We start from the raw sequence: 17,727 nt of genomic DNA on the forward strand, positions 1-17,727 counted from the left end.
ACAATGAGCAGGTAGATCAGGCTGCAAAGATAGAGGTGTCAAAGATAGATTTAGATTGGCAACACAAGGGAGAGTTGTTCCTAGCTCAATGGGCTCATGATGCCTCAGGTCATCAGGGCAGAGATGCCACCTATAAGTGGGCACGAGACCGAGGGGTGGATCTAACCATGGACAGTATTTCTCAGGTTATCCATGACTGCGACATATGTGCTGCAATCAAGCAAGCCAAGCGGGTGAAGCCCTTGTGGTATGGTGGGCGGTGGTCCAAATATAAGTATGGGGAGGCCTGGCAGATTGATTATGTCACACTACCCCAGACACGTCAAGGTAAGCGCTACGTGCTCACAATGGTGGAAGCCACCACAGGGTGGCTGGAGACCTACCCTGTGCCTCATGCCACGGCCCGTAACACCATTCTAGGCCTTGAAAAGCAAGTTCTTTGGCGGCATGGTACCCCTGAGAGGATTGAGTCAGACAATGGGACTCATTTCAAGAATAGCCTTATCAATACCTGGGCTAGGGAACATGGTATTGAATGGGTGTACCATATCCCCTACCATGTACCAGCTACTGGGAAAGTGGAAAGATTCAATGGACTGTTAAAAACCACCTTGAAAGCATTGGATGGGGGATCTTTCAAGAATTGGGAGCAGCATCTGGCAAAGGCCGCCTGGTTAGTTAACACCCGAGATTCCACCAACAGAGCAGGCCCTGCCCAGTCTGACCTCCTGCATACAGTAGATGTAGATAAAGTCCCTGTAGTACATGTAAGAGGTTTGTTAGGGAAGACAGTTTGGATCAGTTCTGCCCCAAGTACAGACAAACCCATCCGTGGGATTGTCTTTGCTCAGGGACCAGGATGTACATGGTGGGTAATGCAGAAAGATGGAACCACATGATGTGTACCTCAGGGAGATCTGATTGTTGGATGAGAACCATGTGTAAATACCACTGTATGTTGAGTGCCACTGCCATTGTCTGTGTATATTGTTTTTATATAGATATATGCATGTATCATGTATGTGTTTGTAGAGTTAGAATTCAATTAGTTTTGGTAGGTTGACGATATGGTGATAAGGGGTAGAATGTCCTAGGGTGACTATGATGCTTGTATCCCCAATTGTCTGTTCTGTGTGTGCTGTGTGTTCTGTATATTTAAGACTGGTTCTGAGAGTGAGCAGGGAAAGGAGAAGCGCACAGTTTGTTTTGAAAACTGTTCACTCCTCTGCATCTTTTTTTTCTTTGTCCTTGGGACTGTGTGTTCATCGGATGCATGGACAGCAGCCAGAGTTTTTTTTTCCCTTTAGTTAGTCTAGCTAGCTGAGGCAAAGAAGCTTCCTGGACTGTTTTTTTCCTTTTTCTTGGGACTGTTTAAATCTGCTCTGGACTGAAAAATCCAGAGGAGCACCAGGAGCTGCACCTGTGGCCCACCAGGCCTGGACCTCAGCATTCTCCAGCGCTGAAGGGACTGGGACTGAGAAGGGACTGAGAGAGCTGAGCTAACTCCCGGCAAGGACTTCTCTCAGTTTTGCCATCTCTCTTCAGACCAGCGAGAGGTTTTATTGTTTCATATTATTCATTCTTTATGCTTGTGGGCAGGTTTTTTGTTAAATAAATAGTTTTTTCCGCTTTTCTCTGAGGAAGTTCTTTTCCCGGACCAGCTGGGGGGGGGAGGAGCCATTTGGGTTTGCTCTCCATAGGAACCCCATTCGGAGGTTTCCTCCCAAATTTGCCCTAAACCAGGACACTCTTGTAGACTGTCCTAAAAATAAACTAACTGTTGCATTCCTACCTCTGATCCAGGATCCAGTGGTGTGTGTCAGCGTATTGCGTCTCTCAGACACTCTAGGAATTCAGATGGAGACTTGGAAGGACCCTGTTTGATTGCATATAAGGTTGACCAGTTTATAGTTATGGGAATGGCTCTTTCCACCCCTTTTGCTATCCATTCCTGATAGCTTTCAAGCTTTTCTCTTTCTGCTGTTATATTTGGGTTCCACTTTGGGTTTTGAAGTGGGAAATAGTCCTTTACATCTAACTACTGAGTTCTGCAATAGTCTTCCGCTAAATCCCCTGCTGTTTTTAAAATCAATTGTTTTTCTGTTTTGGTCAGCACATCTAATAATAATTGTGTATCACTCCAATCTGAATTATGTTGTTTTATTATATATTTTAAATGTTTGTCAGTGACTATTGGGTTTCTCTGGTAATTTTTAGGAACCTTTTCCCATGCTTCTAGGTCAATTGTGGAAAAAGGCACCTTAAGTAACATTCCTTCTCCATCTGGCCCCATTGCCTCCTGTAGGGGTGCTTGGAATACCTGCTTTCTAGTACGAGAAGAAATTGGACTACTACAAGGGGGATGGGCTGGAGCTACTGGAACTGATGGCTCCTCCGAATCTTCATCCTCCTCCTGTTTCCCAGGGGAAGACCTAAGCAAGTCATCTTGATCTTGTTCCTGTGTTACTGTCTAATATACTTTATCTTTTCTTGTACATCTCTGACTAATGCTACAAGCTGAGCAGCACCGCTTAAGCTTCTCTTTTTTTGCTTTGTGGTCTTTTTCAAGGGCTAGTACCAGGGGATCAGAAGGGGCTCTCATTCCACAATCTCTCTGCCATTCAGGGTGGTTACAAAGGGAGAAAAACATATCCGCATACGGAATCTTGTCCCACTTTTCTTCTCTCCTTAAGAACAACATAAATTGTAAGAAGGTGCTGTATTCTAAAGTTCCAATATGTGACCATCTCACTCCATCTTTCAATCAATACAAAGGCTACCACTGACTGCAATATTTAATAAGATTCTGTTTTCTCTCCGTGCCCCCAGAACCCACAATATCCTTCCAGTGTGCCAGGATGCACCCCAGAGGACTAGCTTTAGAAATTTCCTTGCTCTGGCCGGTCCCCATTATCTCATTCTCTTTGCCTTGTCTCACTTCTACCCAAACCTTGTTTTACAGGCTATCACAGTCCTCTCCCAGTCTTCCTCCTACATTTCCCAAGTTTTAGGCACCAAATGTGATTTCTTCACACAAGTTTTAAAATCACAGGCTCAAGGTCTATTTGGCTAAGATGTTATTCCTTCTCCCACCGGGTGCACACACTGCTGCCTGACAAAGGAGTAATACTAAGCCTTGTACCTTATGCTGTATCAGCACCTAAGCAAGATGTCACCCTCTCAAGCCAAAATCCCTAAAATTGCCGCAAAACCTATCCTACTCGCTCTCCGGAGAAGCGGAGGCAGAAGCAGCTCAGCCCAGGACCCCCTGCTGCCTGCTTGGGAACGGGGAGGAGGAGGTGCAAGTGTGGCTCAGCCCTGGACCCTCTGCTGCCCGCCCAGGAATGGGGAAAAGGAGGCGCAAGCATGGCTCAGCCCGGGACCCCCCTGCTGCCTGCCCGGGAACAGGGAGGAGGAGATGCAAATGCAGAAGCTTGGTGGGGGACCTCCGCTCCTGCTGCCCGCTCAGAACGGGGCGGAACCCCCACTTGCTCCTCTGCCTGGGAACGTGGAAGGACATGAACAGAGCCCAAGTGGCTTGGAGCGGAATCCCTGCTCGCTCCTCTGCCTGAGAACACAGAAGGACACAAACAGAATCACACAGTCAAAGGTCTGGACTCAAAATCACAATACACAGACAAAAGCCAAGGGTTCACACAAACAAAACAAGGACTCACACAAACAAAAACAAGGATTAACACAATCAAAAAACAAGGGTTCATTCAACTCACCCCCAGAGTTGCTTGCAGCTGTGCTATCAGACAGTGAACCCCTTAATCTCTCCGCCAGGCTGCTCTATCAGTCCACGGAATCCTGCTAATCACTTTATCGATCAGTGCCTGCTTGCAAGCCCAAACTTCACTTACCTAGGGACTATGTTGTGCACTAGACCTCTCCAGTGGTTTACCAACTGCCCTCTGGCCCTGCGTATGACTTATGGGTTTCTCTAGGATCCATACATACTGTTTGTCTGCAATGCCAGCGGTCTGTTGTCTGTCCCTGCAGTGAGCGAGCCGGGGGAACGGGGCCCCTCCAGGAAATCCTGGGACGTGCCAAGGGACCCTGTTCCCCAGTCAGTCCCGCAGGGGTAGAAAAGGGTCCTTTCGTGGCTACCAAAATGATTTGCAGAAAAAAGACTCTGCAACTATTAAGATTTAGTTGAAGAGTAGATAGGTATTTCTATTTGCACCGGGTGCGATGCGGGCTCTTTCCCAAAGGCATGCGCAACTCTAAAGAGTTACCTTTCTCTACTTATTCTCTAAAATGTTACATATGCATTAAGTTGTCTATAAGTATTTATCACCTAACCCTGCCTATTCTCGCTTTGTATTAAAATGAGCTTTTCAGTCTTTTGCACTTGTGCAATGCTCTCTGGTGGTTGTCAGTGGTCTTCATGATGAAGTAAAACAAGTCTTCCTTTCGTTTGAACTTTTCACCCTGTCCTCTTGCGCATGCTCACTGGCTTCTTGGTCACAGTTCGAGCCGCAAGGCTAGCCTTGGTCATAGCAGTCTTTCTTATCACTGCTTCGAGCAGACAGTTTCTTTCTTATCCGCTAGCCTTGCATTTTTTCCATCTTGCTGTTGCAAGCAATAGCCTTGCCTGTTCTTGCAAGCCCACCAAATGTTGAGTGAGATACATTATTCAGACTAATACCCCTAATTGATCACCCTTTGACTTTTAGCCCCTTTGTTTCATTGACGATGAGATTTTCTTCCAGTGAAACCCATCTTGCCATGTTTCCCGCAGGGTTTTTTCCTATTTTTTCAGCTTTTTGCTTTTGTTTTTTCTGGTTCTCACACAGACTCATTTTTCAGCTTTCAGCTTTTCTAGCTCTCACGCCGCATTGGCGACTCTCTTCGCCATATTTTTTATACAGCCTGATGGGCTGTTCTGTCTCCCTTTGCTCTCTGGTGGGATGGTTGTTGTCCTCACATTGAGGTCACCACGCATTATGTGGATGGTCATAAGTTGGAGACAGAAAACATGACTCAGGTCCTCTTGAGCATAACACAAGCAGCCTGTTTTATTGTTTAGAACCATCTTATATAGGGAGTTCAAAACTCCCAGATCTAGACACTGATTGGTCTGGGTCTTAGCCCTGCCCAGCTCCTTGACCAGTGATATGTCTGCTTTCTGGACTGACTATGATTGGCTGAGGTCTCTGTATGAGCTCTCTTATTCACCTAGGGACTTGTAGAACAAGCCAGGTAAGCCAAATTGGATTTGTTGCAACCAGGTTTATCTTGTCTAGCCAATAGATTAGCTGCAACAGTTCTCTATTAATGATGCTTGGTTTTATATTTTCATTGCTTATTGTGATATGCTCAAATTGTGATTAGTTGATTGATACTTTAATTGTTGAGTACCCATTACTTGTGAATGCCAGTGAGCAGTTGAGTATTGAACATGTCCATATGATCACAACAGTGTGCTCAGTTTTCATCTGAGCATTATTGTGCACTGAACTCAATGCTAGCCAACTTTCACCAAAGCTGCTGCTCTGACAAGTCGTGTGCTGAGGCACATTCGTACATCAGGGCTGCAGTAAAAGCACTTTGCTGCTTGTTTGCACATCTCCTTCTGCCTAGGTACACCACTCGTAGGTTGTCCTTACTTCCCTAAATTGGCAGGTTTTACTTCCCAGTGTCATGGGACAGAAACCAGGCAGTTAACTCTGACCTGACCAGTCAAGAGATCTGCTTCCATTTATCATAGTAGCTATAAGCCATACTTGTCAATTAACCTTGTGTCAGATGCTGTAAAAACACAGGAGGAATAATAATTTTCTTGTTTTAAAGTAATTTTAATGGTAGAGAATGAATTAGAATGAGAGCTGACTACCACAAATGGGATAGCACTGGTGGGTGGGTGTGGTTTGAGTTTTCTTTTGTTTTCTTTTGTTGCCATACAACTAATGTATGTTCAAAGCAGGGTAATAGATAGTTTTGTATATAATATCTTTAAGTGTGAGGGAGAACATAAAAATATTGGCTACAAAGGCTGTATTTAAAGGTAAGGATCATAATTTTTCTATAAGAGAGAATGAGACAGTGGGAAGTAGATTGGGCATTGTCTATGACTTCATGTATGTGTGCAGGAAAGCAGTTTAATGATGGGGATGAAAGGAATGGCCTGGTTTGTGAATGTGAATTTTCTGTTAGCATTCTGAGTGGGTATGAGTGGTTGAATTCTAGACATCAGAACAAGACAGCAGATATTAAAGAAATTTAGGAGTGATCCAGCTGGAGCTGGAATTTCAGCAGAGTAGCAGATAGAAAAGTCTGTATGTTAAATAACTGGGAAAAGCTGTAAGATTCAGATGTTGTCTGGAAGTAGAGATCTAGACAGATCCCAGTCAGCTGACAAAAATGCTTTTTATCCACTTCATGTACCCCTTTACTGTAAAGATTCCAATAAATCCAAAAATAGTGTATTGAAGCTGCTTTCTCAGGAGCATCTCTATAGAGTTTGTGGTAAAGACAGGAAGAGTTCAATCTACTAGATTTGTATATTATTGGGGTATTGAATCAGTACCCTGCCTTAACTCTTTTTTTCCTTTCAGATTTTCCTTTTTGTACATACATTGTTTTGTATATACTGTATATGATGACTTCGGTGGGCAGTGAACGTACCCGGGGCACTAGGGACAAAATGCAAATTTCAACCTCTCAGCCAACACAACCACAGAAACAAGTAGTACAGGTACGTGCTAGTATATAATCTTTGAGTTGAAAGTGAGCATGCAATGATTTGTTTCCTTCTTAAGTCAGTAAAAACTGAGAAAAGATGGGGGGCTATGGTCTTATTTGGAAAAGTTTGTTTGATATCTTGCTTTAATTGCTTAGTTATCCAGTACAGCATTAAGTTGTCCCTGTATTCTTGTCTCTGAAGGAGCTTTGTGTTCTTCAGCAACATTTCCCATGAGTGAGGAATTCTATGCCTATCCCTGTCAGGATTTCTGTCCTCTTACCTTAGTGTCTTCAGAGCTCAGCTCTTTCATATGCCAGGCTCATGATGCTAGAAAATTTCTGGTCAATAAAGGAATTTGGGTGGGTGGGAAGAGCTTTGTTGCCAGCATAGATTTGTTGTCCAGAAGTGTTACAAAAGCACCAAATATTTTGTCAAGAGCAAGATTTTTTAGTAGTTTTCAGAGGCTAGTATTCAGTTATAAAAAAAAGAAGGGCAGCTGTTCCTGAGCAGAATCTTGAGGCATGACTCAGTCTCTTAAGTGCTCATAAAACTACAGTCAAGTGGTGTAACAGCTAACAGCTGGCCTGAAAGCCTCACAGGCACAAGTAACCCTGGCCTTAACTCAATCAGCCTATACCTGTGAAGGAAAGGAAACATCTTTGGGAGTGAGGGCACTGAGAGGCGGAGGGACTTGGCTGCAGAGAACAGACACCAGTCAATCCCTGACAAGCATGCATGCAGGTAGCTATTGGTCAGGGAACTGGGTGGCACCAAGATTCTAGCTTATCGGGGTCAACCATACAAAAGCAAGTGGTGAACGATAAAGTTTTGCTATTGCCGCATGAAGCTTGGAGTGTTGTGTCATGTCCATCTCAACTGTGACAATTGGTGACCCCAATGTGATGGTGATAGCCTAACTGCGTGGAGAGTGGTGAGACGAAGCCCAACGGGGAGAAAGCAGCCTGGAGAGCTGCCAACAGTGTGTAGAGCTGTAACAGTCGGGACGTGTAAATAATAGGGTGAGCTGCTGGAAAATGAGGAGACAAGTTTCAACAGAAGATAAAGCTATAGTGAATGTATACACCCTTATGTTGAGCAAAAGAGGGATTAAGTATGATGAACAGGCTCTGCAAACTTTATTATAGTTTTGTAAGAGCCAGGGTGTAGAAGCCACTACAGAAGCCGCTTTCAGTATTAAAAGCTGGGAACAAGCTGGTAAATTGATTTTTGAGTCAACCTCTTGAGAAAATGAGACTGCTATGAGTATTTTGACTACCTGGAGGTTGGTGCTGGATATGTTAAAACTGATAAAAGACAAGCGGAATGTGAAAGCAGCAGCAGAGGTGCTGGGGGTGCTGCCCACTGAAATATCCCAAAATGGCAGAGTGCACGTGCCATGGGCACCGCCCACCAAAGCATCCAAAAATGGCAGAGCGCTGGGAGGAGTGGTCAGGGGAATAGGTGCCACATCAAGTTTACAAGTGGAGAGGGCAGACGAGAAACCAGAAAGGGAGCAGCTTTCATTCAAGCTCTCTAACCCTGCAGAGCTTCTGCACCACTGGAGCCCCCTCACCACCAGCATCGGGTGTGCATATGCAGCACTTGAGTCTGCCTGCACTGTGGCTGCCAGAGCCATACGTGCTTTGTCCCATGTCCCGTATTACCATAAAGCTGCTCAGTCCTCCTCTGCCTGCAGCTGATTCCACCACCCAGCTTGGCATGTCCACTTACAGCCTTGGCGTGCAAACAGAACCCAGAAGCCGAGCGGCGCCCAGTGCCAGAAGCGCCGGCAGGGAGATGCCAGCTCCTGGGGCTGCGGGACTGTAGCCCTGGTTCATGCCTGACATGTTTGGTTTTCTGAAATTCCTTTCCCAGGGAATTTTCTGTAAATAAGAGACATGTTTTGGTAGTGGCAAAAATGTTTACATTCTTTCTCTAGGAGGGACTTCTTTTTGATGTCCCTCTGGTCTGACCAATGTGATTGAAGAGGTTTGTCTTCTTGTCACCAATCAAATCGGTCTGTGTAAAATAGTATAAAAAGGGGAGAAATTCCCAATAATAAAGGAGTCACTTTTTCAGCCTTCTGAAGTCAGAATCTTTGTGTCGTCATGGTGTACAGTAGCGACACGGGATGCCGTATCCTGCCGCATCCGCAGCCAGGGGCCAAAAAGCCCAAGGAACACCACAGAGCAGCTGCTGTCTGCAGCCAGAGACCAACATGGCACTCTGAGCTAGCCCCAGCTGCACCAAGAGCCGCCACTCTGGGAGGCCTCAAGCAGCTGTGCCCCACCCCCCCGGTGGGACTGAGGAGCGTGGCACGGGCAGGCATGCAAAGTGGCGATGCAAGTGCCCGGCATGCAAAGCAGACCCAGAAGGACTATTTACAAAATTAGGATGCATTGAGAAAGGCTCCTTTGGTAAGGTCTTCAAAAGAATTGATAATCAGACACAGCAAGTGATTACCATAAAAATCATAGACTTTGAAAAAGGAAAATTAAATGCCCTTAAATTCCTAGTTCAGGAACAATTAAATCAAGGACGTATTGAGCCATCAACAAGTCCATGGAACACCCCTGTGTTTGTAATTAGAAAGAAATCAGGTAAATGGAGAGTACTCCACGACTTAAAGAAAACTAATGCAGTAATGGAAAATATGGGTTCTTTACAGCATGGAATGCCATCCCCCACTATGATATCTGCTACCTGGGACATTTTGATTGTCGATTTGAAAGACTATTTTTTCATTATTCCCTTGCATCCTGATGACACCCCAAAGTCTGCATTTACAGTGCCCTCCATCAATCATGCAGCACCAGATGAGCAATATCAATGGAAAGTGCTGCCACAGGGCATGAAATATAGCCCAACAATTTGTCAATGGTATGTTGCACAGGCACGCTCAATAGTGAGAGAACAATTTCCGTGAACATACTGTTATCATTATATGGATGACATCTTGATAGCAACCCCAACCAAAGAAGACCTTCTGCAGATTTGGCCAAGTTTGATGCGAGCACTGCAAGAATTTGCGTTGCAAGTTGTACCAGAAAAGGTGCAGCAGCAGCCCCCATGGAAGTACCTGGGAGTTAAAATATTAGATGAAACAATACAACCACAAGCAATTCAATTCTCAACCAAAGTTCAAACCTTAAATGATGCACAAAAACCTTGGGGTGTCATCAACTGTTTACAACCCTATTTAGGGTTAACCACCCCACAGATATCACCATTTTTCAATATTCTCAAAGGTGACCTGAGTTAACCTCTCCAAGGAAATTAACTCCAGAGGCGAAAACCACAGTTGAAACAGTAGAGCGGGCCATAATGAACAGACGAGTTTATCAGATACATCCTGATGATTGTATTACAGTGTGTGTTGTTATTGTTCATTTACACCCTACAGGTATCATTGGTCAATGGGACACTCAGTGGTCTGACCAACTGCACATTTTGGAGTGGATCTTTTTACCCCATCAACCTAAAAAGACAGCACCTACTATTTTTGAGTTAATTGCACAATTGATTATTAAATGCTGTCAAAGGTGCTTGCAGCTGAATGCTAAAGACCCCTCAAAAATTATTATACCTGTACAACAAGAATATTTTGAATAGTGCTTTGCAAATAGCACAGCACTATAAAGTGCCTTACGAGACTTTACCGGGCACATTACCTATAATTTACCCAGTCAAACTGCTGCAACTAAGTGGGACCACTGTGTTTTCTTTGAAACCGCTGAACCAGCACACACCCCTGAAAAGTCTCACTGTTTTTACTGATGGATTTGGGAAAACAAGAAAAGCCATCGTGACCTGGAAAGATGACCATGGATGGCAAACACTAGATGGTCATGATAGTGGATCACCTCAGTTAGTGGAATTATTTGCTGTAGCCATGGCTTTCCATTGTTTTCCTCATATTCGCTTAAATATTGTAACCAATTCTGCCAATGTTGTAGACATCACACAAAGATTGGACCGAGCATTACTAAAAGAAATTGATAATGCTGCACTATTTGAACTGTTAAAAACTTTGTGGCATACAATCCAAGCTAAAACTTGTCCCTATTATATATTGCATATTTGGAGTCATACAAATTTGCCAGATTTTATAGCAGAAGGTAATGCCCAAGCTGATTGGTTAGCTAGCCCTGCCTGGACAGCACCACAACCAGATATGCTGGCACAAACAAGAGCATCACGTGCCTTTTTCAACCAGAGTGTTTGAGCCCTACAATGACAATTTTTGCTAACAAATACAGAGGCACACAATATTGTTAATAATTATGCTGATTGTCAAGGCCACGCTGCACCACTGCAGATGGGTATCAACCCCCGTGGTCTGCAAGCCTTACAAGTTTGGCTAAGATGTCACACACATTTCAGAATTTAGTCGCTAAAATATGTGCATGTTTCAATAGATACTTTTGCATCTTCCATACGGGGCTCAGTTCACACTGGAGAAAGAAGCCATAATGCCATCGCACTTTGGCGATTAGGCTTCGCTGCCCTAGGTATTCCCCATACTATAAAAACTGATAATGGCTCTGCATACTTCTCGCAAAACACTCAACAATTTCTACAGTTCTGGGATGTGTCGCACCACAGTGGTATTCTTTATTCCCCTACAGGACAAGCCATTGTTGATCATGCTGATGGCACTTTAAATCATATCCTTGAAAAACAAAAAGGGGAATATGTGGTGAAACCCCACAGAGTAGGGTGGCCAAAGCTCTGTACACTTTAAATCATCTAATAATACTGACAAATTCCCAAAATCCTGTAATTTTAAATCACTTTTTATTATTACAGTTCTCTAGTGACGTCCAGTTTCCCAAGCCTAAGGTATTGGTAGGGGACCTCATTACCAACAAATGGGAAGATCCTTAGGACCTTGTCACTTGGGGGCGCGGGTATGCCTGTATTTCCACAGATGCCAGCATTCAATGGGTACCTGCTCGGTGCATGTGTCCTGTTCTACACTCTGCTCTGGATCACAACCAACAATGCCTCCTTGACATCCCCACAGCAGACACCATAGAACAGTAACCAGGACAACCTTTTTGCATCCACTGTATGGAAATATGGAACGTTTGGAACAACAATTTACCTATGACTTCACATAAACCTCAAGAGACAAACAATTGAAAGACATTACTAGCAGAAGGATGTGTAACTTTTAATTATACACCTGGACATGATCTGTAAGACCAAACTGAAACACAAAAGCAAAATGTTTCCTCTGTTTCTGAATTGAATTGTTTGTAACAAAAAGGTAAATGAAACTTCCTTAAGTTTTAGTGATTCAGTTATAGATGTAAATAGCCTGCAGCATGCCACCTGGTCAAATTCTGCTGTTACTGATCTTTTTTCATTAGCTCCTGGACATGGTTGTAAAAAATTTGATGATGTGAGTTGTGGGAGAGACTTTAGATCAATGGCTAGAAAGGTTAGGCTTGTCAAGTCAGGTGAAGAGCTTTATTTGAACTGGGCTCATCACCTTTTTGTTATCATAATTGTTTCACTCATTGTGCCTTGTTTATCATCCTGTCTGCGAAGGGCCCAGCAGAGGATGACAAAGACTGCCTTTGTAATTTAAAAACAAAAAGGGGGAACTGTGATGGCTAACAGCTGGCCTGAAAGCCTCACAGGCACAAGTAACCCTGGCCTTAACTCAATCAGCCTATACCTGTGAAGGAAAGGAAACATCTTTGGGAGTGAGGGCACTGAGAGGCAGAGGGACTTGGCTGCAAAGAACAGACACCAGTCAATCCCTGACAAGCATGCATGCAGGCAGCTATTGGCCAGGGAACTGGGTGGCACCAAGATTCTAGCTTATCGGGGTCAACCATACAAAAGCAAGTGGTGAACGATAAAGTTTTGCTATTGCCGCATGAAGCTTGGAGTGTTGTGTCATGTCCATTTCAACTGTGACAAGGTGGTTTTTGGGAGAGGTATGGAAGATGATGTGAACAGGGATCATCAGAGATGTGGGTAATTTAGAAATACCATTGTCAGTTTGGTATGATAAGACTACCTCTGGAGTAGTAGATACTAAATAAAAGTAATATCAAATTGTAAGCTTCTGTGGTAAATTTTATTATATGGTTGTCTTGTCTATGTGGTGAGCTTTAACTGTGGTTCAAACACATTAGAATATTTTTAAATTGCTTCTGTTCTAGCTAACTTTTTAACTATAAAATGGGCATAGAGGAGATGTTAATCCCTTCCCTGTAGCACCACTGTGCTTGTTGTGTATATTCTTTTTGAGAATTTTGAGAGAAAAAAAATAAAGTGACACTAGTGACCAGTGACAGGTCCTGAGGGAATGGCCTGATGTTGTGTCAGGGGAGGGCTAGGCTGGATATCAGGAAAAGGTTGTTTCCCCAGAGGGTGGTTGAGCACTGAACTGATTTTCCAAGAAATTATCACGCCCAAGGCTGCCAGAGCTTCAGGAGGGTTTGGACAATGCTCTCAGGCACAGGGTGGGAATGTTGGGGTGTCCTGTGCAGGGCCAGGAGTTGGACTTTGATGATCCTTGTGGGTCCCTTCCAACTCTGTGTATTCTGTGATTGTGATAACTAGGAGATACTTAAGAAAATATATAGTGAAATTTTGTGTACTTTACTGGATGTTTGTTTTTCAGGCAACAGCAGAACAGATTCGCCTTGCTCAGATGATCTATGATAAGAATGACACAGATTTTGAAGATAAAGTGAAACAAGTATGTTTCTTTTGATACAGAGTTTTTATGCCCTGCAACAATGTTGGGTTGTGTTTTGGAGCTAGAGCATGTTTCTGGTTTAGATGAAACCTTTTTCACAAGGATAGAAGTTTAACTTTAAAAGGTGCTCTTATTGCCCTGTAAAGTCTGTTTTCAAGAAATTGTGTGGTAATATAGACTGTATGGTTACACTGTTTTATTTTCCTTTGGCCTTTAAGCCAAAACTCATCTGTGCTGATCTCTTCCAGACTATCTCTCTTTTGTATGGTCCCAATTGAATAATTGTCAGAATAAAGAGTGCATTCAGGATGTTCACATGTACACACACATGGGAAAAAATGTCACCTGTGTAAACTGAGTTTACCAATATATTGGTTGTTTTTCAGGAAAAGTAAAAATCATAGAGTCATAGCTTAAAGGTAAATTGAGATAATATTTTAAAAAATAATTTGACCTCCTAGAGCTGTGTATGCAGCTTTATTGACTTTTCCTTTGTAAAACTTCCTCTGAAGCATTAAGAGTTTTTTGTTGTTGTAAACTTGTTTTGGTGATGTGCCAGAAGTGAAGTTTTGTACTTCCTGAAGCCAAAGTACTCTCATCAATAATGCCTGTAGCTGTGCTGGTGGGAAGGATAAGAATTAAGTTCTGCATAGGAAATCTCCAAGCATAAAGTTAAAGGGGGAAAAAAAAGTGAGAGTGCTTTCTTGATTATAATTTAATTTGTGTTTACCTTTTTTTAGAATTTTAGTTTGTTCTGACACAGTAGCTATGCACGTTTTTGAATCTGTGGTGATACTAACTTATTTTCTTACAAAGATAATTTGAATATTTTAACATGTCTGACTCTTACTGCCAGCTTATGGAAGTGACTGGAAAAAACCAGGATGAGTGCATAGTGGCACTACATGATTGTAATGGGGACATGAACAGAGCAATTAACATATTGCTGGAAGGAAGTTCAGACACGGTAAGGTTTTACTTTCCTATTAAGCTGTTTTTTTTGTTTCCACTTCTTAGAAGTGATTGGGAAGGTCACATTTTGGAAGGTTTCAATTTCCATGCCTCCAAATTCTTTTGAAGGAAATGGAGACCAGGACAGCTTTTCTGCTGCATGATGAACCTTGAAAATGTTGTGGGTGTTTAGCTGGTTTCTTGCAGAATCTTTTGGTTTTCATTTATATACAATAATTTTAACTCTGCAGCAGAAATCATTGCTCTGTGAGACACAGGCCTTTTTTTAGCTCCAGTGTTTGTAACACCTCCCAACCATGAGACCTGAGTCTAAGTGTTTGCCTCAAAGGATAATCTTTATAAACCTAAAGTGCAGGTAGATATTTTAAGCTGTGCAACTTATGTAAGTTTGCATTGCCAGTATTGAATTTGGAGGAGGTTTCCACAACTGAAAGTTGGATTGACAGCACTACTAATGGCAAAAGAGGATACAAGTATCCTTTTTCACTGTTATTCATTTGCATAACTTCATTGAAAACCAGAAAGAGGAGACTAAACAATGTGTATATAACAACAAATAATGTTGCTTAGAATGTTGCACAGAGCAATTTTCTATCCCAAGAGATACCAGTAAAATGTCTTGCTGCAGCTCAAGCTTTTGCTGGAGGGACTTGTGACAGTTTGTCCTAGACAGTAAGCTAGATCCCATCTCATCTAAATTGGGAAAGAAACCTGGACTTCCTTTCTTAATGCTGAACATTCAGTATTTCCTGTGATTTGTCAGGATGTGTGGTCTGTCTTATTGTTAATGAGGAAACCCACCCCCACTCACCCTAAATCTAGAACACATACTGTTTTGACTGAGAAGACTCTTTCCTATCTCCTTTTCATTTATCAGAGTTGAGGTCATCTAAAACACAGAAATATATAATACTGACCAAACTGTCAAGTTGGGAATAGAAAAGAGCATCTCATGATTAAATCTTTGTTGGTAATTTGCTGGTTTTGTGTTCTTTTGTACTTCTCATATTTGTCATTTTCTAGTTGAAAATAGTTTTCTGATAGAGAATTTTAAATGCTTCCTTACTTAGCAAATTTTTAATAAGTGATCATAGCATGGAGGAAACTTTCTGAACTCATTTATCAATTAGAGGCAGCATATCCATATATTGCTCTTTTGACGAGTCCCTCTGAACCCACTGCACTTTGTAGAGAAAATGCAACTCAAACAAATACGGACAACTTGAAGGACTCAAGAAGGAAGGAGTATTAATTAGAAGGGGTTCTCATCAAGTGTGAATAAACTTATTTATGCAAATTTGTGGGCCTCCAACTTGAAGGCCATTATACCCCAGAACTCTAACTGTGGATTTGACGTAAGGTTGGAAGCAGAGGTGGTACTAGTTCTGAATGCAGATTCCCAAATCTCTTTTTTTTAAGGTTTCATTCTGCTTTAATGCACTGGAACATTTTTTTTTTACCTCATTTGGAAGAAGATATTCCTATCCAAATTGAGGAAATTAAAGAAGGAGTGATAGTTGAATGTCCATTTATAATTTCTTTAGTACTCTGCCGGTTTTGTCCTTCAATATTCAAGGCTTTATGCTCTGTGGCTGTTAGTCTTTATGAAGACTTCACTTGCAATGGTTGTCAGTCTGTCTTTGGATAGACAGAGGCTTGTGGATGAGAGTTGAGAAGGGCATGTTTCTTTGCCCAAGATTTCTATTCGTTTAACTTCCTACAGTCATAAGATCCATTTTATATCTGACCATGTGTTACTTCCTATACCTTTTAAGATAGAACAAAGGGGACCTTTCAGATTGTTCTTCTTTCCATCTAAGACCAGGCCATCAAGGCAGCTTCTGTTACATATTTTTGAAGGTCAGGCCCACAGCTGTCATTTGGGTTGCCTCAGGCATCCTTAGCTGAAATTGTAAGGGAGCTAATTGATTACAAAAAGAGACAGCTTCAATAGTTTATGATGGATTCCCATGCCCAGAGGTAGCATCATACTGTATCTCAAAGGATGTGCCTGACTTTTTGAGGCTTTCCTCAAAATTATACTGTGGGAAAGCATGGATCTGATGCTTTCATAGTCATCCTTTTACTGATCCTTCCTAAGTCATGCAAAACCTTACTAAGGAGAGGCTGCTTCCTCTTCAGCTTTGCAGACTCATCCAGTTTTGGGTATTTCTTGCAATGGTTCAAGATTTTTGGCACCATGCCCATCACTAAAATAGTAGTACATTCTGAAAGTTATAGATTTGGTTCCTTAGTTGTCAGTGCAGGATGGGTTTTTTCTCCTGTGAAATAACTAAAGTTTTAGGAGTATTTTAATACATAATACAGTTACACAGGCTATGGCAGATAAAGCCATGTGATAGTTACAGGGGGAAACAGTTTTCTGCCCCACAAATAATGTGGTGTTGCTCAAACACATTGTTTTGTACTTCTAATCTGTGCTGTCTGTGCTTCACCTAAGCTGATTTATGGCGATATAGTCATCTATACTGGGGATGAAATTGAAAAGTAATTTCAGCCTTCTTTCTCACCTATATCATGAAAAAAATAAAAAAAGAGTAACTATTCTTTTAGTACTTATTGTCTCCAAAGGAGATACTGAAACACTGAGTTTATACTTGTAAACTGCTTTGTTACCTGCTTTCTCAATAGAATTAGTTTCCTCAATTCTAGGCATCTTGGACTATCTGATCATTGCCTACCTTGTGAGGGCTGCTGAGTTGCTGTTTTTGAGAAGAGATAGGACAGGACCTGAAACTATTGATAGCCAACCTTTTTTGTTGAATGCAGGTGCTTGTCAAAGGTCATGGCTTTTTGTAGTGCTTCACAGTTCATGCCATCTTGTTTGCACGTGCAATTTTACCTCTCAAATACCTTACCTAGACTAAAAGCTCCTAGAGATGAGGGCAAATACATAAACCTATCTGCCATCTTAATAGTTTGCATATAATACCTTTCTTTTGCAGCTAACAACTCAATAGGCTAACTGTGCAAATGCATAATAGGAGTTGCTGTGCTATGGTTGAGTGTTTTAGCTGCTTTATTTTCAATTTCTATAGAGCTGATATGATCCCTGAATTTATTTTAAAGATGGAATTTAACATTAAAGCTAAAGCTCCAGTTTTCCCAAGTTATTGTTTTGCTATTCTATCTCTTGGTGCTTGAATTCTAGTACATCTGTATAGTGGTTCCCCCTGGCCACATACTTACTGTCTATTGTTCAATATTACTTATAAGCATTTTTTTCATTTCCTTTGGAGAAAAGGATAGCTCTGTACATGCTCCCTTGCTAGATTTATGGAGGTAGTTGAGAGGGAAACTTGCTTTGCTTTGCAGATTTTCT

The 17,727-nt window shown here is 42.2% G+C and overlaps 1 protein-coding gene across 1 annotated transcript in view; it reads left to right on the forward strand.

The window, feature by feature from the left end:
- The window catches only part of LOC310922046 (ubiquitin-associated protein 2-like), a 208,823-nt gene that overhangs the window by 22,937 nt on the left and 168,159 nt on the right, over window positions 1–17,727 (forward strand). The window contains 3 exon segments of the mRNA XM_083882345.1: window positions 6,564–6,703; window positions 13,335–13,412; window positions 14,269–14,379. Coding sequence (XP_083738471.1) covers window positions 6,605–6,703; window positions 13,335–13,412; window positions 14,269–14,379 — 288 coding nt within the window. The 5' untranslated portion in view covers window positions 6,564–6,604.

This window comes from Zosterops lateralis, assembly GCF_965231275.1.
Source record: "Zosterops lateralis genome assembly, chromosome: W".
Taxonomy (NCBI): domain Eukaryota; kingdom Metazoa; phylum Chordata; class Aves; order Passeriformes; family Zosteropidae; genus Zosterops; species Zosterops lateralis.